This window comes from Tenrec ecaudatus, chromosome 6, assembly GCF_050624435.1.
Source record: "Tenrec ecaudatus isolate mTenEca1 chromosome 6, mTenEca1.hap1, whole genome shotgun sequence".
Lineage (NCBI taxonomy): Eukaryota > Metazoa > Chordata > Mammalia > Afrosoricida > Tenrecidae > Tenrec > Tenrec ecaudatus.
In genome coordinates this window covers 54,529,566-54,551,346 of record NC_134535.1, presented here as the reverse complement: position 1 = coordinate 54,551,346, position 21,781 = coordinate 54,529,566, and the positions used below count along the sequence as shown (strand labels likewise).

Sequence of the window (21,781 nt, the reverse complement as noted above, 5' to 3'; positions counted from 1 at the left end):
CAAGGCCAGGGCTATGTACTCAGCATTCAGATGGAGCGCATGTATGGGGAAGCCAGGCAACTCAGAAGCACACCTTTCCCGCTTCCAGTCCAATGACTTTCTCTTGGTCTAGGTGCAGGGTCCACATGTGCATAACTAAATGTTCTGGAATTCTCATTCTTTGTAACATTATCCACAGTTTGTGATGATCCACAGTCAAATAACTTAACATGACCAGTTAAGTACAAGTAAACAACTTGCTAGAATTTTCTGCTTTCAGCCAAGCTCCATCAGAGGTCAGCAATGATATCCCGCATTCTATCTTCTCTTCTGAATTTCTGGCAGCTCCTAGCCAATTCACCAATTCTGAGTTATATTTAGCACATTTCATTTGCATCTGATTTTAATGATATTGTTGAATAGTTTCCACATTCTGTTGGATTTCAGGTACCTGTCCCAGACAACTTTCAAATTGCCTTCCAGTCTTCATACTATGACTCCTTTTTCATCTCTAAGTGGTAATTCTGGATTGCCATTTTTTCTAATTATCCATTAATTTCTTTGATTAGGCCTATGACAAATGCTTTTCTCCATTCTAGACTGTTGAAATTACCAACTGCTACTTGGGAGAGAGTGGAAACTGTGTCCTCTCACGAAGGTTTACAGCCCCAGCAACCCAACAAAACAGTTCTCCTCGACAGGGTCAGTGTGAGTCAGAAGCAGCACAAAGGCACTTGGTATAACATAAACGTTACATGCTTGAACTGTAGAAACACGGTGCATGAGCTTTCTTCTCAGCTTTAATAGTAATTAATTTTATGATCTTGAGCTGATCGGTATCACTTGTAAAGACACAGTATCATTTGTAAAATAAAAATAATTATACAATAGTATTTAAATACCTGGCTCAATAGTTAGAGCTACGCCTGGAATATAGCAAATGTACAATAGATGTAAATAATCAATAGAATAATGCTCAGTACTGAATCCGCAGGGTCTATGACAGTGCTTAGCACATAGAGTGATATAAATTAATATTATTCATTAATGCATTTTTCAGTGTGCTCAGAGATAATCATGTCCTAGGAAGTAAGTAAAATCACTAAGTAAAACATGAATAAACTCTTGGATGTTTTTACATAATCTAGAATTACTCAATTTTTAAAGGAGATTACTTTAAAATGACAGCAACTATAAATCCTACTCTTCTTATTAGGCAATAAATACATAAATCCCCATATTTTAAGGAAAACCAGCATTTATTTTGTTGTTGTTGCTATTTGTTTGTTAAGTTGGAAAGGTTCAATATATACAGCTATATTGTATGCTAAGGAGTAATACCAAAGTGTTCCAGCTGTTCCAAAGACTACATATATTTCATTCGATTCCTAATAAGACTTTAGAAAGTTAATAAAATAGAGATTATTATCTTGAGTGTATAGTTAGAGTTTTATAAAAAGTAAACTCAGATCATAAATCTGTCTCCCTGTCTGGCAGTTTTTCTTCTACCCTAGGCCACCAAAAAGCCTTTAGAATATCATCGAATAATGCTTAAAGCCAGTCTTATTTTACAAAAAATCAGTTTTACTTTTTATCCAATTAAAGTGCAACACTCATATTTTCCAGTAACTGCTAAAATGCTTAAATTCATAATCCACATAATACTACTTAGTCAGCTGAATTCTCAAAGTAGGGGGGGAAATCCATCAAGATGTAAGATAGGTATTTTTAAGTTTTAAAAAAATGAGACAATAAACCAAGTACTATAAAATTCAGAACTATCCATAAATGTTGCTTTATTGCTTAGAAAGGAAATGGCTGAAGGTGAAAACCACCTGGGAATAAAGCATTAGTTCATACCTTGGACGGTCTTGAAGAGCAGCCTATCACTGGCTTCTTGGCTAGTTACATCACACACATGATCCTCAGAGTCAGTTCTGCGATCGATACATTTAGAACAATGAAAATATATTATGTTATACAACTTTGGATGCAGAAACTCCTCTTGGTCCACACTCAAAAAAATATAGACCAATTGGAAGAAATACTTGGGGTTAATTAAATCCCACCTCTGCCTGCCCTTTAATACCCAGTTAATAGATTAACTATGCTAAAGGATCTAAAGTCCTTAAACACTTCCAAAAGCTACATTTAAATCCTTTGTGGCTTTAGGCATTTCAAATGCACACTGGTAATGGCTTATCACTCAACTGCTAACTGGAGGAGAAAGATGTGATAATCTGCTTTTGTAAAGATTTAAAACTTGGCAACTCTGTAGGGAAATTCCCCTCTGCCCTTTAACAGATAGAGGTAATGCGAGAATTGTACATTTTGTACAAGAACCATTGCAATTTCAAGTAATATTTGGCACCAAGTATGATTAAAAGTCAAAGTTAGCTTAGTGTATTTTTTTATTCATAGTATTTTTATAATGAATACAATCAATCAAAAATATCAAATTTTCACCCTTAAGAAAATTGACAGAGGAATTGCTTAAACCTATCATTGTGGTGCACCAAGATTCTCTGTAATGTTTTTAAAAAAAAGAAAGTACCACCCTAAATAATGCAGGGAATTTTATTTTAATATTGGATAAATATTTCATCTTATAAAACTTTTTACATTGGTAATGCATGGTATAAGTGCTATAGCAAAGACACATGAACAAAGCACCTTTAAGTCACATAAAATGGAGCACCATTTAATATTAAATTAATTACAATTGTTCCCACATGTAAAGATTTTTAATATAACATAACATATAAATTATACACACATTGCATGCTTTCTTTTAAAAAGCACAAGCCTTAATGAAAGTCAAGATGTATTGTGTTCAAATCTCATTTTAAGCAAATAATAGTTTTTTTTACTACCTTTCAAAATGGCAAATTGATGTTGGACTTACTTGAGAGAATTCAAGGCTATCTGATCAATATTTGTAATGCGAAGTATAAGCAATGTGCTCTCTTTTATGCTTTCTGGGAGGCTGGGATGATCAGAAATCAAAAATGTCAAATTTGCACCCTAAAGAAATTGACAGAGAATTTATTTAAGTCTAAAACTATATAAAGAGTAAAGCATTATTGTGCATTTTAAATGTTCAATCTTGATTATAAGCAACATAGAATCTTTTGTAATGGTAAAAAGTATATTTAAGAATAATATTTAATAATCACTCAAATATCAGTTGATCTTATAAGAAAATAGTCTCCAAATTTCTCTCTAATTGGGAATGTTGGTTTGATTCAACAGTCTTGTATTTAACAATATATGTGAAAAATAATGAGAAACTCCGATTTTAAAATAGCAATTACACAAAGAAAGGACACAGTACTAATTTATGACACCATGAAATATAGGAATTGACCCTTTAAATCCACGGGAAAATGTCACATGAACTGTAAAGGGTGACACATCCATCATTTCTTACCCCTGGTCGCTTGATGGCAAACATCATAAATGTAAAAACTCGACTTTAACCCAGTTAAAGAATCAAGGCTTTCATGGCAAAATTCTTACCAATAACCCTTCATCTAACCTTAAAGTCATTGTTGTGAAGCAAATAGATAGAAATGATCATGTGAGAATCACATAGTTTTCAACGAAGATAGCGGGAGGCACCGAGGTCGTGCTCGTGGGCGAACGGAAAGCAGCTGCAGGCGCTCTCTGCGGGAGCACTGCCCTGCCCTGGCGAAGTGCTCCTTCCTTTCCCTGCCTGTGCTCCGCAGCATTCTCACTTCTGTGGCAGATGAGTGGGGGGATGTTGGGAATCACTCTAATTATTGAGTGCCTGTTATTTATTTAACACCATTTGCTTTTGAATGGTCTGTTAAATTATTTCTTATACTACGGCCAGAAGTCAAATTGTTACTCCAGTGTGTAAAGTTGAGATTCTATGTAAATCGAGGCAACATCCTGAAAGTCAGGTCTAGGGAACATTAGGCCTGATTTCAAAGCTTTGAGGTCAGTATTTCATAAATTTCCCCCATCCCAGGAGAAAAGCCATTGTACTAAATACATATACATATGTTAAAGCCACTAAACAATTGGCAAAATCAGTGTGAAACTGGAAAGTAAACACAGTTAATTTTATCAAATTGCGTAGTTTTACATTTATAAGGAAAATCAAGTCAATTACAAAGAGGAGAAGATAGATAAGCTCTCTCCCATTTCTTATGAGACCACCTCGTCTTCAGTTCACTTTCACATAACCATTTCAACTTACTCAATGGCACAGGCTTGTAGAGCTTTAAAAGTACTAAGAGACAAATGATCATACAGATCACCTATTTTGTGGCATTGTAGGGAAAGGTAGGGAAAAACGGGAAAATAAAAGATACACATAGATTCAGACCCTGCAGGACCCAGGCCTGATAGGAAAATCCTTGCATAAATGTCCCAGCTCAGGAAATCACTGGAATCTAGAAATCCGCTTTCTCTACCCTCATAAGATGCTCCCCAATCCTAACACCTGCTATGAAAACATTGGGAATGCACACACACAGGTGACGTACGGTATAGAAGTCACTCAGCTGGTACTGATGGCCTTTTCTTCGCCCACGCTGGTGACTATAGATGTTTTTTTGAATAAAAGGAAGCACATTTGTTCTACAAGTTAAATTTCAAAAGGTAAAGTTATTCAGCTTCTCTCCAAATCAATCAGCTTAAGAACTTTAACCATGTATTTATGGAATACCTATTTTTCCCAAATTGTCGATACTCATAAACAGTCAGGGACCGGTCATGAGTGAAAAAGAATCCCATGAGCTCTCTACAGGTGTCACGTCCATTTCTAGGAGAGAGAGAGAGAAAAGGTAACAAAGAATTTCAAATAGCACAATGATTTTCAAATGAAATAACAGTAAACTAAAATCACACCTTCAGAGAGGACTAACTAATTCCTTCAAATGTCTGACATTGATAAAGGGTTATGGTGAAGCCAGGGGGCGGGGGGCACAACTGGCGACACTGTTGAATTCACTTAGATGTGAATGGAAAGAAGAAACATTTCTTATACTGACAGGAATACGAATCAGGACAGTGTAGGTTGCTAATTAGACATACATTTATTTATTAAATGTCTTTTTCAAGTAGAAATGATAATAATGAAATTAGTTAAGTTTGAGCCATTTAAACAAAATGCAAATTTAGAACAAGATTTTTAGATAATTGATATTGACTTAATGAATTGCAATGTCTATAGGAAATGCCTCTTCAGAGACACTTAGAAGTACTTCAAACTCGACGAAAGCAAAACAATCTTGGGCTTATAACAAGCCACTCAAGGATATACACTTATTGTCTCCCATTGTCATATAAAAGTTTACTAATCGAAGACTAAATGTGTTAACAAAAAGACAAAACAGCGTATTTTAATGGTGATTGTACATAAAGAACATTGTAGTGTATTGCATGTTGTAGAAAGTTTTTAAGACTAGAGACATTTGAGAATCGATCCCTTCATGAACTTACTGCATGAAGGGCCATAGTGAGTCAGAATCGACTTGATGGCAGCGAGTTTGTTTTTTGTTGGTGTATCCACTATTAATTTGAGCCATTAAAATGGAATTAAATAAAGCAGCTTATATAAAATATAATTGTTAAACAGCTTAGAACCCACATTAGTACTGTGTCTTTTTTAAAACATCACTTCTAAGATTCTGACGAGAAGACATTTTTATACTAACAGGATTAACGTTTTATAAAATCTAAGTTACCTTGATATGATCCTACCATCAAACTGCAATTTACTGGAAAGCACATTTTCAGTTAATGTAGAATGGGTTTTTATCCTGTGGAGATAGACATTTTGTTAATCATTTTCAGGGCCAACATCTTTAAGTAAATGAATAAACTAATGTTAAAAGTTGTGTCAATATTGTGTCTAAGAAAGCTGTTAGGATTTGAAACAAGTCATAGATTGGATAATGGTGAAAGTATAGCCTCTTTTTTAGCATATTGCTTATTGTGGCAGACACATAGGAAAAAATCGTGAAGCATAGTATACTCAAAGGAAAGTCAGAAAGTACTGCTGGAATTGCAATTTATACATGCACAGGTTGATTCCAAACAAAACACATTTAATCAAGTCTGAGATCAATAGATAACCCCAACAAATTCTCTCAGTAATGTTTTAATATGCTGGTTGTTTTTTAGTTCATCATTTTATGGGGAGCTCTATATTATCTATTATTTATACTATATATTTACATATATATAGCTGTATCTTGCCCCATCCAATATATCCATTCACCTACAATTCTATTAGCTCCCCTCCAGTGGGGTTATATAGTCATCATTGCTATCAGTTCACCCTTCGCCCCTCTGCTCTCCCCCCTTGTCTTCCTGTACCCTCAGGGAATCATTACTCCCTTTGCCATTTCTGAACTTGTTTTAGTCTCATTAAAAAAAACCAACTCATTGCCATCGAGTCAATGCCAATTCCCAGCAGTCCTATAGGCCAGGGTAGAACTACCCTGTGAGTTTTCAAAACTGTAACTCTTTACAAGTGAGTCGAAAGCCTTGTCTCTCTCCTTCAGAGCAGCTGTTGGTGTCCAACTGCCAACTCTCCAGTTAGCAGCCCGATGTACAACCACTCTGCCACATGGCTCCTTTCTCATTAGCGTAAGTAAATGTTTGGCCAAATGTACCAGGCTAAATTTTAAGTTGAAAATTTTGTATAGCCCACAAATGATGTTATAAATATCCAAATGGCCCTTGGCAGAACAAAGGGTCCTTCAGCCCCAGTCTAGGAGATTGGCCTGTGGAATATTTCACTTGTGAAAGTTTTTTAAGCTATCACAGTTTTGTTTTGCTTTTTGCATTTTTTAATGAATAAATCTTTTTATTGGGATTCATACAACTCTTATCACAATCCATACATACATCAATTGAGCAAAGCACCCTTATACATTCGTTGCACTCATCATTCTCAAAATTCGCCTTCCACTTGGGTTCCTGGAATCAGCTCAGTTTCCTTTTTTCCCCCTCCCCCTCCCTCCCCACTCCCCCCTTCCCTCTGGTCCCTTATTCGTTTATAAATAATTATTTTATCTTATCTTACACTGCCCGGCGTCTCCCCTCACCCACCTTCCCATTGCCCATATCCCATAGAGGAGGTTACACATAGATCTCCAAGATTGGTTCTCCCTTTCTATGCCCCCTTCCCTCCTGTTGTCGCCACTCCCACCGCTGGTGTTGAGGGGTTCATCAGTCCTAGGTTCCCTGTGTTTCCAGATCCCTACTAGACCGCTGTACATCCTCTGGTATGACCAGGTCCGCAAGGTAGAATTGGGGTCATGATAATTGGGAGGGGAGGAAGCGTTCAGGAACCAGAGGAAGGTTTTGAGTTCCATTGTTGCTATACTGAACCCTGAGTGAATCATCTCCCCCCCACTACCCCTCTGGAAGGGATGTCCAGCTGTCTACAGATGGGCACTGGGTCCCCATCATGCACTCCCCCTCATTCACAGTGATGGCTATCACAAGTTTTTTAATACACTTAATATGTGTACACTTTCCTGGATGAATATTGTATTCCTGTTAGAGAGAGAGAGAGAGAGAGAGAGAGAGAGAGAGAGAGAGAGAGAAGTTCTGTTGCCTTAAAGCATTAGACAGTTTAAGAGAATAAGAATGAGATCAAGAGATAAAAGCTCCAAGGAAGTACTATTTAGCAATCACTGCAATCTGTAAGTAAAAAGAGCTCCTATGGGAGCTGGTAGATCTTCCATCTCCGTTAAAGCTAAGACTGGATGCCAAATAGCGATGCGTCGCTTGAGGAATTCAAGTAGCCTGCACCATCACACTGCCAAAGTTTAAAAGCCACAGAAAAATGGATAATAATAATAAACAAATCAACCAGTAGTAATTGTTCATATATTGCATCATAAATAAATAGTGATTTTTCATATATTGCATCAATAAGAGTCAACCAATCCACGTTGTACAAATAAAAACTTGTCGGTTACTATATCATATATTTTAAAACGTTATCTCCTGATTTTGTGATAGGAACTTCTTAAAACAAAAACCAGGCAGCACCGCTGTGTGGAATCGGCAGAGAAATTCCCCTAGAGAGGCAAAGGGTTCCAATGTGGTGAGGAAGACCCAGGACAGGGCCGGTGTTGTCCTGTCGCACGCAGGGCTGCTGGGAGTGGGCAACTGGGTGGCACCTATAACAACAACAACTCCTTAAGAAGACGTTTTTTGTGTGTGACAGGCAAAGAGATGAAGGCACTTTCAGTATTTTCGAATGATGAAACTGACTTCTAAACTTCAAACTTTTGCCCCCCCCTTTCTATAGAAAAAAGCAACAAAAAATATCTTTTAACTGAACACAGGAGGTACATTATGAAATATATACTTCATCTTCTCTTTATGTGATTAGAAAATCCTTACTTTGTTTCATGCAATGTTCTTTTCCTAAACCGAAGAGGTGACATTTTTGGATCTTGAAGGATGCGAGCACTTTGTTTCTCATTGTTTAAATTTTGTTCTGGATCACTGATTACAGCCCTGTATAATAAAATAAAGAGTCGGAGCATTAAATGTTATACTGTGCTGCTCTATTATTTATGTATCTATAAGCAACTGGAAAGACACATTGTTAGGTTGGGTTCTCGAGAGAAGCAAAACCAGTGAGCCTGTATGTATTTGTACACAGAATGAAATATATTTAGAGAAATGGCTTACACATTTGTAAAAGTAGATAAGTGAGTCTAGTAGGTTCAGGTCAGGCTTCTCCTGATTTACAGAGGCTGGAGAACAGGAAGCAAGGTGATGGAGAGGCAGTGGGGAGCTTAAGCTGGTGGAGGCAGAAGTAACTGAATCCAATGTCAGCTGAACGAATAGACTGATGGTGGTGTGAGGGGTCAGCCAGTGGCACAGAAGAGAACCAAATACAAGATCCTGCTCCTCAGAAATTGAGGACCCAAGATTATATTCTGCTTGGTCTCTTTCTTTAGTTTTGTTTTTTAAATCATTTTATTGGGGGCTTGTACAACTCTTATCACAATCCATCCATCCATTGTGTCAAGAGCATTTGTACATTTGTTGGCATCATCATTTTCAAAACACTTTCTTACTACTTGAGCCCTCTCTCCCTCATGAACCCTTGATAATTAATAAATTATTATGATTTTTTTCCATGTCTTGCCTGTCCAGTGTCTCCGTTTACCCCCTTGTCTATTGTCCACCCCCCTGGCAGGGGTTATAGATAGGTCATTGTGATCATTCCCCCTATCTCCCCACACCTCCCCCTACCTTCCTGGTATGGCTACTCTCAATACTCATCCCAGTGAGTGTATCTGTCATGTATTCCCCGTGTTTCCAGCTCTTATCTATACCCATGTAGATGCTCTGGCCTAGCCAGATTTGTAAGGTAGAATTAGGGTCATGATAGTGGGGGTGAGGAAGCATTAAGAACCAGAGAAAAGGTGTGTGTCTCATTGGTGCTACACTGCATCCTGCCTGGCCTGTCTTTTCCTGTGATCCTTCTGTAAGGGGATGTCCAATTGCCTACAGATGGGTTTGGGGTCTCCACTCTGCACTCCAACCCTCCCATTCGCATTGACATGATTTTTTGTTCTGGGTCTTAGATGCCTGGTACCTGATCCCGTCGACACCTCATGATCACACAGGCTGGTGAGCGTCTTCCATGTGGGCTTTGTTGCTTCTCAGCTAGATGGCCTCTTTCTTATACAAAAGTCCACACCCACAAGGAAGCTGCAACCAATAGGTTGGGCTCCACCCCTAGCCTTCCTCAGGAGGGTCTATTGATATATGAATCCCTAACCATCATGGCACATCTATAAAAAACAAATGTACACCATTGCCCAAATGATATTAGATTCCTAAAAATACTGGCCATAAAAAATGATTATCTCTGGCTAGCAATTTTTTTCCATAAGTATTAGCTAAAATGAAATCTTCAGGAGATCTAAAAATGGCATGCCTTCATTTCACCATTTTAAAAATGTTTGCTGGTTTTCTATGCTATCAATTAAAAATCACTGCCATCAAGTCAATTCCAATTCACCGTGACCCTATGCAAAGTTTCTGAGACTATATATTTTTATGGGAGCAAACAGCTTTATCTTTCTCCTACAAAGCATAACTTGGGCTTGGAGGGGTGGGGGGAGACACAGATCAAGTAAAGTATGGATATAAAGTGACATCCCACAATAGGAATGTATTGAGAGACTGTAAAGGAGGATGTAGTCATGTCCTGAAAAAGAAGAAGGCAACAAGAGCTCATCAGAGGAATCCGAGAAGATATGACCTTGCCTCTTGAAATGTCAGTAAAATTAACGCTCGAAGCAGGAGTCGCAGTGTCCCAGACAGAGGGGTGATGTGGCCATGGACAAAAGTGCCCAACAGCAACAACACTTCACTGGGAGAGCTGTGCACCTGGCCTCAGCCCCTTAGCTGTGTGGCATTGTGCACGTCTCTTAACTCTGGGCCTCAGATCCTCGCTTATAAAAGAGAGAGAGAAATGGTACGTGACATGCAAATACCAGTTTGCATGCTGAGAGTAAAGAGGACTGATGGCAACTTCAGTGTGGATCACAATTCCATATAGAAAAAAATGCACACAACTGCGCTAAGAAGCAACATCAATGATAAATGTAGAAGAGGCTGAAATTGTCTACAATCTCATTTTACTTGAACCCCTAATAAGTACTCATGGAAGAAGCAAGCAAGAAATGAAAGGACTGCATTGGGAAAATCTCCTGAAAAAATACCTATGCAAGGTTCAACACCAAAGATGTCACCTTGTGAAATAAAGTGTACCTGACCTATATTGTGGGTCATCTCAGATCCACTGGAAGACTGAAGAACTGATACCTTTGAATAACATTGTTAGCACAAAACGAAACAAAACCAAAAGAAGTCCAGATGCTCTTAAGAAGCAATGATTGTAAAACTTCATCTCCGAGGGACCAGTCCCTGGAGGAGGGCATCCTGCTTGGTAAAGTAGAGGGTGATCAAAAGGGAAGAAAACCATCGGTGAGGTGGATGGACACAGTGGCTGCCTCGATGAGCTCAAGTGCAGCCATGACGGTGCGCCATGGCACGTGCCCGGGCTGTGCTTCTGCCTGCAGTACACATGGCTGATAGGCGTCAGAACCAGCCCCAGTGACACCCCGCAGCAGCTCAAAGAATCACTGTGACAATGAAGTGGGTTGTTAGCACAGATCCACGAGCCAAGCTTCTCGGCAAGTCTATAAGCTACGAACCCAAGGTGCTTCCTCTCCACCTGAGTCCCCTGCCTCGGGAGCGTCACAATGTATAGAATTTTCTAAGCAGGGAAAACTATGCATATCCATATAAAGTTATACATATGCCTATTGTTGAGATATACTAATGTTTAGGGATTGGAAGGGGGCGAGTTTTCATGTATCCCATGTTGAAAAAATGGCAGCTCAGCAGGAGATGTCATAAATTAATATACAGGACACACTAAGTTATCCTGCAGTCGATACGAACAGTGGACTCTGTCGGGAACCCATTTGGACGAGGGCTGACAAATGGTCCTAAAACATTCGGGCTGGAGGCAGAGAAACGGAGATACCGCGACACTGTTCAGTTGCGCTCCTTTAAAGTGGAGGTTCAGGTACATTTCTGCTTGCTGGAAGGAACTTCATGTCCTTGTAATGAAAGGAAAGGAGCCTCCGTTTCTTGGCAGCTTTCTATCTAGACCTCCTTACAGTGTCTCCCAGAAAACTCCCCAACAAGGATGCTAAGGCCGCCGCAGTCTGAGCACAGGATCTGGGAAGACCTCTGTTCACTGCACACACTCACCCCACCCTTCATTCCTATACATCAGTATTTCAATCTGTAGAAGCATAACAAGATAAATATACATAGCTTTTCCCTGCCTAGGAAATCCTACGGCTTGCAACCTGCCTCAGAGGCTTGGATGAAATGCCTTGGGCTACTAGATTGCTGGCTGTGAATACACATGGCTTTCACTTTCTCAAAGACCAGGTTCTTGAATGGTGGCTTTCTTAGGAACTAGACACTGTCTCTCTTGTGCCAGCTAACAAGACCAATTAGAAAATTACAGAAATAACCAAGGAGAAAGAAGATGATGGTTGGAATAGGGATGATGAGTGTAGGAGAACAAATTTATTTTTATGGTAGAGAGGTTATAGTAATTTATTTTTATGGTAGAGAGGTTATGGTTTATTGGAAAACTAGAGAGAGAATTTAAGAGAAAGAGAGAGATCAAGCCATCATCAAGATTATAGGTCTAAATAACTAGGGGGAAATGGAGTGGCCATGGAGAATAATAAAAGAGGAACTGGCTAGGGAAAAACAAGAAAAATAATAAAGTGGAATCTTATATTAAGTAAATGTCAGCAAGTATATAATTTTTAAAGCATGATCACAAAGAAACGTGTATTTTTTTCTAAGTGAAGAGGTTCACCTTTAGGGGCTGAGGAGGTGAAGAAGAACAAGGAAAAAAGACAAAGAATGAATACAAATTAGAAAAACCAACCAAGCATGGTGTACCATAAACCAAATGGAAAAATATTAATAAGCATTCCCACGAGAACAGGATTATTTGAGACATGCTGTGATGGGTCAAATAAACGAGAATGGAGTCAAATAAACGAGGAATGAGTGTTCATTTAGATGTTACCTGTGATGCTGTGAAGAGAAATTCTTGCAGAATGGTGGGAGTGAAAGCAAAGTGCTTTTAAGAGACAAGGAAGAAGATAAATCAGACTGTCTATACAATTAGTTGCTTCCAAAGAGTTTACTGGAAAACATATGCATAAAAGATCATGCTTTCTCTGTTATTTATCTAAACAATATATATTTTTTTCCCAACCTACTTTGCCTTACTTTTTCCTTGAAGATTTTCTAGGCCATTCTAGTCTATTCCGAAGCCCTAACATATTTACATATTGCCATACAACTTAACACTTTAAGACAGTTTTCTAAGGGTCACATGTAAGTCTGTTTTCTCTGCAAGGCTTTAATCCTCCTGACACTTGCCCAGTGTGCACCAACTTAGCCTGGAATATAACAGCGAACTCATGGTACACTGTAGGATATTTTACATATTATTGTGGGTATAAAATATATGCAAAATTTACCATTGAGGCTATTTTAAAATTTACAATTCAGTGGCCTTAAGAATACCCAGGATGTGGCACACCCTGAGCACTATTTAGTCCAGAACATTTTATCATCCCAAGTGGAAACCCCATATCCATTAAGCAGTCCCTCGCCAGTCTGCTTTCTTCCCAGCCCCTGGAAGCTACAAATCTGCGCTCTCTCTGTATAGATGAGCCTTGTCTAAATATTTAATATAAATGGATTCAAACAATAAGTGGCATTTGTGTCTGGTGTCTTTCACTTAGTATGATATTTCCAAGGTTCATTCATATTGCAGTATGTATTAATACTTCATTCTTACTGTGGTTGAAATTATTCCATTTTATGGACACATCAAATAGTGCTTATCCATTTATCCACTGATGGGAATTTAGGATATTCCCACCCCACCATTTGGCTATTTTGAATATTGCTGCAATGAGCACTCATGTACAAGTTTTGCTTGAACATCTCTTTCCAATTCTATGGGATATATTCTTAGGAGCAGACTCACTATGAAGTACCACCTAACTGTTCTACACGGTAGTTGCACCAGTTTCCATTCTCACTAACAATGTCTGCGTATTTCCACTTCTCCGCATCCTCATCAGTGCTTGTTAGTATTCTTCATTGTTGTTGTCTTTTCATTTACCTCCATCCCTGCTTGTTAGCACTCCGTCCGTGTCTGTCTCAGGGACAGCTCCATGTGGGCCACTGATCCTGGAAGCTCAATTGCCACCAACCTTGGATCCACATTGACTCTGCCCCCACCAGCCTGGGGTCTCCCTACTTACACTTCACCTTTATGTCTCCCCTGCCTGGAGTCTAAAGCGGGCTCTGGATAATATCAGACCCATGGATCTCAGTTGAATTGGGCTGGGATGCTTTCTTGCTACAAAGTCATTTTTATACATATCTGAGTATCACCAGTTTTGTTTCCCTAGACAACACAGTCTAAAACAGTCTTCTAATCCATGAACACAGTATGTCTTTTCTTTATTTTTCCCCTTATGCTTTCTTTTGTTTCTTTCCATAAAGTTTGCAGTTTTCAGTGTATTAGTCTTGTACCTCCCCTGTGATATTTTTCATTTGATGAAAATACAATGGTACTTGGCCTATTTCTGATATCACAAAATCTACTGAATCAAAAGAATCTATACAGAGATAACATGCCAGACTCCTTTGGGTATGCCATCTATTTGCCAACTGGGATTTGTGCAGTTGCTAAGACACAAGTGCCATGCCACAATCAATATGGAAAAGGGGATGGTAGCATCCTATGGATTCCAAGGTTTGAAATAATGCAGTGCTCACAAGATTAACAGATGCCACTATTAAGTAATCTTGCTGAACTAAGAATAATTTTAAATTCAACTTATATAGACTTTTTTTCAGGCAACTATTCAGTTGTGACACGAATTAAGGTTTTTAGGCCTAAAGTTTTAATACAAGTATTTTAATTGGTCTAGGAGTGAATTTTTGGGACTCTCCGGTTGATTAACCAATGATATGAGTGTCGTGGAAGAAAAAGAAAGCTTTCTGATGAACGCCTTTCACGTGGATTTAGACAAGCAACTCGAACTCATACCTAGATAAAAGGTCTATCATCACTTGCTCAGCAACAACCTGTTTCTTCTTCTCTGCAGCCACAATTTCCTGAGGCAAGGAAATAAAAAAAAAGATCTCACATCTCTTAAAGTAGAACAAAACAATAGTTAACATGGGTGTCCTAAAACAACATTTTCTAATATTCATCTTGAATATTTATTAGCATTCCTTTATACGGTCTATAAAACCAGACTCACAGTCATCAAGTTGATTTCTACTCCTAGTGACCCGCTATAGCAGTTTTCCCAAAGTGAGTGCCACCGCCCCCTGGAGGGTATGGGACAAACAAACACCTTTCATCTTAATATTCATTTCTATTCAAATTCAATTCTTGAAAATGTTTACTTAATTATAAGTGTGGAAAACTTGTGAAGGACAAATTACCTTAATTTTATCAAATAATTAGGAGAAGCATACTGATAACTTACTACATCTGATTTTCTTGCTCTTTGTACTGTATTATACGGGTTGTCTGCATAACCTTGCTGTAGGAGAGCTTTTCTATCAAGAGTTGTAAGTTCTTCGGTGGCTTCTTCATCTTGTATGCACTATATGTAAAAGAAATCAATGGACCAAAATAGATATTTAAAATATTTGTTTTCAATGAAAGAAGGCAATAAATAAACACAAAGTACCATATATACTTGTGTATAAGCTGAGTTTTTCAGCACATTTTTTATGCAGTTTGTGGTAAAATTAGGTGTGTTGCCTGATATTCAGGTCGGCTTATACTCAAGTACATATGGTATGTCTTTACACAATCATGTTCAGCATGTCTGTTAGAGTAGAGATTAAGAATACAGATTATAGGAGGTCAGATTAACTGTGTTTGAATTCAGTTCTACTACTATCTACTACTGGTGAGCCTCTTTGTGTCTCATTTTACTCACATATAACATGGGAACAAATAATAACACCTACTTTACCAAAAAAAATATTGGATGAGATGGTACATGTTCAACACTTATAAGCACCTGACCGATAACGATTATTCAGTAAATACCAACCCTATTAGAAGTACTAGTGTTCATGTTGAGGTCTTGTAAAATTAATGAATGTGGAGATGCCCAACCTCTGTGAAATTAAATTTAGAAATACATTTTTTGAAGAAGAGATTTTTATTCTCTGAATACAAGACATATTTATATACTCATAACCCGAAAAATGCCCCAATAGATTTCAAGGGGTTTTCTACTAGGGCTTATTCTCATTTTCATTGTTTCATGAGAGGTCGTACTGCATCTTGGTATTCTGCCTGTCTTAATGACCTTTGATTTTTACACAAAAAAATTGTACATGGTCTTTCCTCCTTGCGTGTAAGTTCCAGGAGGGCAGGAAATTTCCCTGACATTTATCTTGCTGTAGTCCTCGTGCTAGGATGGAGGAGCTACAATAGTGCGCACTCAGTGTATCGCTATTGAATGAGTGGTTGTTGTTGTTGTTGTTGTTATGTGCCGCTGAGTCAGCTCCGCCTCAGAGGGCCCTGTGTGCATCAGAAGGAAACACTGCCAAGCGGGGCACCATCCTCACGATAGTTGCTCTGGTTGAGCATCTGAGGAGCAGTCCGCTTGTCATTCTTCCGAGAGAGATTTACCTATTGGGGGAAGTATATTGTAGATGGTACATTCTTAGCCAACCCCATACTTTAAATGGATCAATCTCTCATTGGACTTCCATATTCATGAGATCATTGAAAACTCCACGGTTTGAGGCCAGCACAGCTCAGTTTCCAAAGCGCCGTCTCTGTTCGTTAGCGTTTTATAGAGTTTTTGCAGTAGGTTTGCCCAATTATGCAATATGGCATTTCATTCTTCTCTGCTACTTCTAGGGATATAAATTGTGGATCCAAATAAAATGAAATCCTTGACAACTTTAATGTTTTCCCTATTTATGTATTTCCTAATATATATGGTTTTCCTAAATAATGATTTATTTAAACAGAGACCAAAAAAAAGATGGTGGGCATTACAAGAGGCTTCAAAGAGTTTATAGAAAAGTAGAATTTTAAAAGACAATGAAAATTTTTCCACAAATGTTTCCCAGCCCCTCATATGTGTATAAGTTATGCGTAGGATAAATATAGTTAACAGCTATGTTTAAACATAGACAAAGCTCTACAGAATATTGATGTTCAAGATCTTCAGAAGTATATTTTGTTTCAGGGTTTTTTGGGGGTTTTTTTGGAATCACAAATAAATTCTAGATAATTCCTACATAGATTTAAGAAAATAACAGCTGTTACACTACACCTAATTATGGATTAATCACTTTTTTTCCCGACAGGAAAATGCTCAGTAACTCCAATCCTCAAACTTCCTGAAAATACATGCTATTGTGCAGAGTGAACTAGATTATAAACTGAATCCAAGTGCACTTTTCTCTATAGCCAGTAGTAATATATACCATGCTTCCAATCCTTTCCAAAAATCAGGACAGATTTTCCTGTGTACTTTAAAATATTCACATAAGTTCACATGCTTCTTCCATTTACTATTGTATTTACAATGAATATTACATATTAATCCCAAAGTAGCACAAGTGGTTAAGAGTTGGCTACTACCCAAAGGAATCCTTGGTAGAAGATTAGTGGTCTGCATTGAAAGCTCACAGCCTATGAGCACAGCACTGCTCTAGCACCCACATGGTTGCTATGCGTCAGGGGCAACCCAACTGTGACTGTGAATATCAAATAAAAGTATAACAATTTAAGTAATTTAAGTGTCAAAAATACTTCCAAAATAAAAGACACACCTAGTACAATAACATTTCAAAGCTCACACAAATAGAGTGAAGCCAGTCACATCAAAACCATAAGCAAATCTTTCAGTTACGTGTTCCCATGAACTTTTTGCAGTCCTGTGGTACACAGAGAAGAGTATATTGGGTTTTTTCTAAATTCACGGGACACAGGGGCACAGTAAGCTAAGCACTGGACTGCTAAGCACAAGGTTGGCAGCTCAAAGTCCCAGCTGCTCCCCAGGAGAGACATGGGTTGCTTGCACCCATAAAGATGTCATTTCAGAAGCCAGATGTAGGGTCACTGTGAACTGGAATGGACTCGATGGCAGTGGGTGGATGGTTTTTCAGACCCCACGCCTCAGTGTGAACAAGTAACAGAGTCGCGGGGAGCATGCCTACTCCCACAAGGACATTCCTTTTTGCCAACTCCTTTCCTCCCTCCTGGCTTCATGCACCAGCACACACTGCTTTGCCTCCTTTCACCACAGCCTGCCAGGCCTTTCCTGTTCCTGCCAGGGGCTCTGGAGGCACCGAGCACACACACCTTTCTGGATCCAGTTAGCATGGGGACAGGTGGGGGGGAGGCAGGGAGTGGGGAGCTGCACGTGGCTAGATCCACTAAGTGGAGGAGCCAGAGCTACCATCACCAGCCATGTTCCTGGCACCTGTGTCCCCCACTAGGTCCCTTCTGTTCCAAATACACTTAACATGCTAATTCAGCTGCCGGCACAGACCAGCCAGCCTCCTATATTGTAGCCCTCAGGCCTTGTCCAAGGGCTCCCCAAGTGTGTCAGTATTATAGACTTTACAGACACTCAGTTAGGGCTGCAGAAGACTGACTTTATATAATGTTCACATGTGTAAATCACACAACCTCCTATTTCAAAGAGTTTATAGTGGATGTTAAGTCATGCATAGGCGCTGGGATGTTAATTAATATGTTGAGTTCAAACCAACAACTCTCCATTTAGCGTTGGAGTGCTTAATTGCTGGGCCACTAGATCTATAAAAGTCCATGGTATGTATAATTAGAGAGCCTACACCTGTGGCCATGATCTCCTTCAGGAGGATTTTGTTACAGGATTAAGGAGGGGTTAAGTCTTCACTTTAGCAGAGGAGGTGGACTAAGCTACACCTACACCTTTTATTTCCTTGGGGGCATCTTTAAGACTACTGTAGTAACTGGTGGGCCTTAATGCTCAAATCCACCATCTTCCTTGGGGGTATTGTCAGCTAAAGACAAACTATACCTCCACCAAAGCCTCAATATATAAGAGCCATCTGAGACACAGTGTGTGTGTGGCGGGGGGGCGGGGGGGGAGGCAGGGATGGGAGGGCAGTGTCAGGCGGAAACCAGGACCATTTGAAAAAGCACATCCAAGATCTCGGCCAGACGTGGCCGAGGATGTCAAGGCCAGATGTACAGAGGCTCAGAGGAGCGGCGCGGAGACTGTGAGGTCCCTCCTCCTCATCTGGCCCAAGACTACTCGCATGCAACTGTGGAACAGAGTGAGTGGCAACTGGCTTCCTGACCCCTGGAAGTGAAGGCCAAAAGACATCACAGCTAAGAGGCTGAGGACCAGAAAGACACCTGGCTGCCGGCTGAGGAAAGGTGTTACTGTGGACCAATGACTGCATTCTTAACTGCTTGCTGATCCTGACCTGTGGTAGCCTCTTACTTGCCCTAATAAGCCGTCTTCATCATGAGTAGTATCCGTGAGTTCTGTGTGGCCATTTGCAACAAATTATCAAACTCAGCATCGAAGTAGAGTGCCGTAGGAGCAATAGTTGGTGTCAGGATAGAGCAAGAAGGGCAGAGGTGAAAGTATGGCTGAGTCTTGCCTCGAGGAACTAGAGAAGCCAGAGGAGGCCGGATATGTCCACTTCCATTGCTGTTTATTACATCTGTATTTGGTAATATAGGCAACCATTGTCTTTAAACTCCTATGTTGTTGTTAGGTCATATAAAGTCCATTTCAACTCATAGCAACCCCATACAACATAATTGGTGGTGGCATAACGGTTACACATCGGGCTGCTAACCTCAAGGCCAACAGTTTGAAACCACCAATCACTCCACAGGAGTAAGATGAGGCTCTCTGCTCCTATAAGCACTTACAGTCTTGTCAACCCACATGGGCAGTTCTGCTCTGGCTCTGAGGGTTCTATGAATCAGTATGAACGCAGGGGCAGTGAGTTTGAGGGATTTTCACTTTTAGGGAGCAGATAGCCAGAGTCAATGGGCGACTTAGCATCTTAACCTTCGTGCCACCAGGGCGTTTTATAAAGCTGCACACGTTACCTTTTCATCAACGTTGTCTCTTGGAAACTGTTGGTATGTGATACTTGGTTTTGTCTTTTCTGTAGTTCGCTGACTATTCTGTTTATATTCCTCTTTCATTTCATTTTTGTTTTGCTGATATTTTAGTTTATATTTGCTTGCTGGTGTTGGTGGATTTTCAGGTATTACACTCTGCTCCTAGAGGTAAAATAAATTAATAAATATATATTGTTATGGATATATATATATATGTATACATCCAGAAAACTCATTATTAATATAGCAGTCTTATTACTTACCTTAACATTTATAGCTAAGAAATGAGCCAGTATGTGTGTATTCCAAACAGCAGTGTGATATTTAAAACACTGAGCTGGGACAGCACTGCTGACTAACTGCAGCAAACCCACAGTTCAGAATGGACAGTGACCTTAAGCAGCAAAAAGGCTACCATTGTATAGGAGCTGATGGTCAGCCCAAGTCCGAATAGAAATTGAGTGGCAAGTACAACTTTGCTTCTTTTTTAAACACACCCACTACCATCTAGTCCATCCCAACTCATTATTACTCTTTAAAGGATTTCTGGGGTTTCCTTTGAGGAGTCTTTCAAACTCACTGCTGCTGAGCAAATTCTGATTCTAGCAACCCTATGGAACAGGGTAGAACTGCCCCTGTGGGTTTCTGAGACTGTCAATCTGTATGAGAGTAGAAAGCTTCATCTTTCTCCCCTAAGGAGGCTGTTTTTCTTCTTTTTATTGTTTTCTACTCTAGGAGAGCTCCATTGTCAATCATTTTCTCCACATTAGTCACCGGAACTGGTGGTCTTGTAACTGTTGGACTGTTAACAGCAAGGTTGGTAGTTCAAACCCACCTGCTGCTCCACAGGAGAAAGACGAGGCTCCAGTTAATATTGACAGCCACATAAATCCTACAGAGGGTTTCTCCGCATCAGAATCAACTTGTGGCAGTGGGTTTGAATTAGTTTCATACTAGCATAGAAGCACTGGCTGCATTTTTAGACTATAGCTATATTATTTCAGTAATATTTTGGTTCTGTGCCGCATTTCCATGGGAGAGAGAGAGAAAGGACCCAGTGGGTAAGAGGAACCTACTAGGAGCAGTAAGGAAATACAAGAGCATACCTACATTAGCATACAGCAGGGGAAGCACTCCAAAGGGGGAACAGCAAAGCACGTCCAACGCTGGGAAAGTGTTTTTAAAAATGCCCTACAAGTCTAACCTTGAGAAGAAGGATGAGGCAAAGCAATGGACAAATACAATATACTAAGCCTCAAGCAGGGGACAGAACTCATATCTGTAATGTAAACGTAAACACTAGATTTTTTTGTATAAACTTAGTTCAAGATTCACCATGCTGTGAGTATGATTATTTACTTCATAGACTCATGGAGTTCCATGAATTAGAATTAATCCCAAAGCAACTCTTCCTGTCTTTCTTCTTCTTTTTTTAATCCTCTCTGCAGATGGAACCGATTCCAACTCATAGCAACCCTAAAGGCAGAATAGAATTGCCCATGCGGGTTTTCAAAACCATCCAATTTTACAGGAGTAGAAAACCTCACCTTTTTCCAATGGAGCAGATAGTGGGTGGTTTTGAACTTCTGGTTTTAGCAGCCAAACTATGTCACCAAGGCTCCTTTTTAAAATTATAGTAAAGTATAAAACAATTTCCCCAAACCCAATCTTACATCATTAAACTATCAAGCTCTGATCTAAAATTCTGTCATATTATTAAAGTACCAGGATATCCTTGTTCTCCTATCAAGTTTGACAATTAAGTAAAATTATTTCATGAATTTTACATTCAAGATTTGGATATATGAAATATTTAAATTGGACAAAACAGAGACTGAATATAATGAAATTTCTATATTAAATACAGTCCTGATCATGCATGTCATAATTCTGAAAATTGGTAATAAGCAAACTCCATCCTAACCAGATCATTTAGCTGATCAGGAGTATAGGGAATTTTGCATGGTGTGAGCCACGCAGGAGCAGAAGATGGAGGTGGAGAGCTCAGATGAGTATGCGCTGCACAAAGCG

At 39.3% G+C, this 21,781-nt stretch overlaps 1 protein-coding gene across 2 annotated transcripts in view; it reads right to left on the bottom strand.

Annotated features, from left to right (window-relative positions):
* CAPS2 (calcyphosine 2) overlaps positions 1-21,781 on the bottom strand; it is a 43,575-nt gene that overhangs the window by 12,407 nt on the left and 9,387 nt on the right. The window contains exons 4-12 of one of the 2 annotated variants that reach the window (XM_075552760.1): positions 19,736-19,912; positions 15,123-15,242; positions 14,675-14,742; positions 8,377-8,493; positions 5,697-5,771; positions 4,676-4,771; positions 4,494-4,587; positions 2,885-3,003; positions 1,840-1,916 (exon numbers count right to left, since the gene is read on the bottom strand). In XM_075552760.1, coding sequence (XP_075408875.1) covers positions 1,840-1,916; positions 2,885-3,003; positions 4,494-4,587; positions 4,676-4,771; positions 5,697-5,771; positions 8,377-8,493; positions 14,675-14,742; positions 15,123-15,242; positions 19,736-19,912 — 943 coding nt within the window. The remainder of the gene's footprint in view (positions 1-1,839; positions 1,917-2,884; positions 3,004-4,493; positions 4,588-4,675; positions 4,772-5,696; positions 5,772-8,376; positions 8,494-14,674; positions 14,743-15,122; positions 15,243-19,735; positions 19,913-21,781) is intronic. The other variant, XM_075552761.1, reaches the window with a different exon arrangement.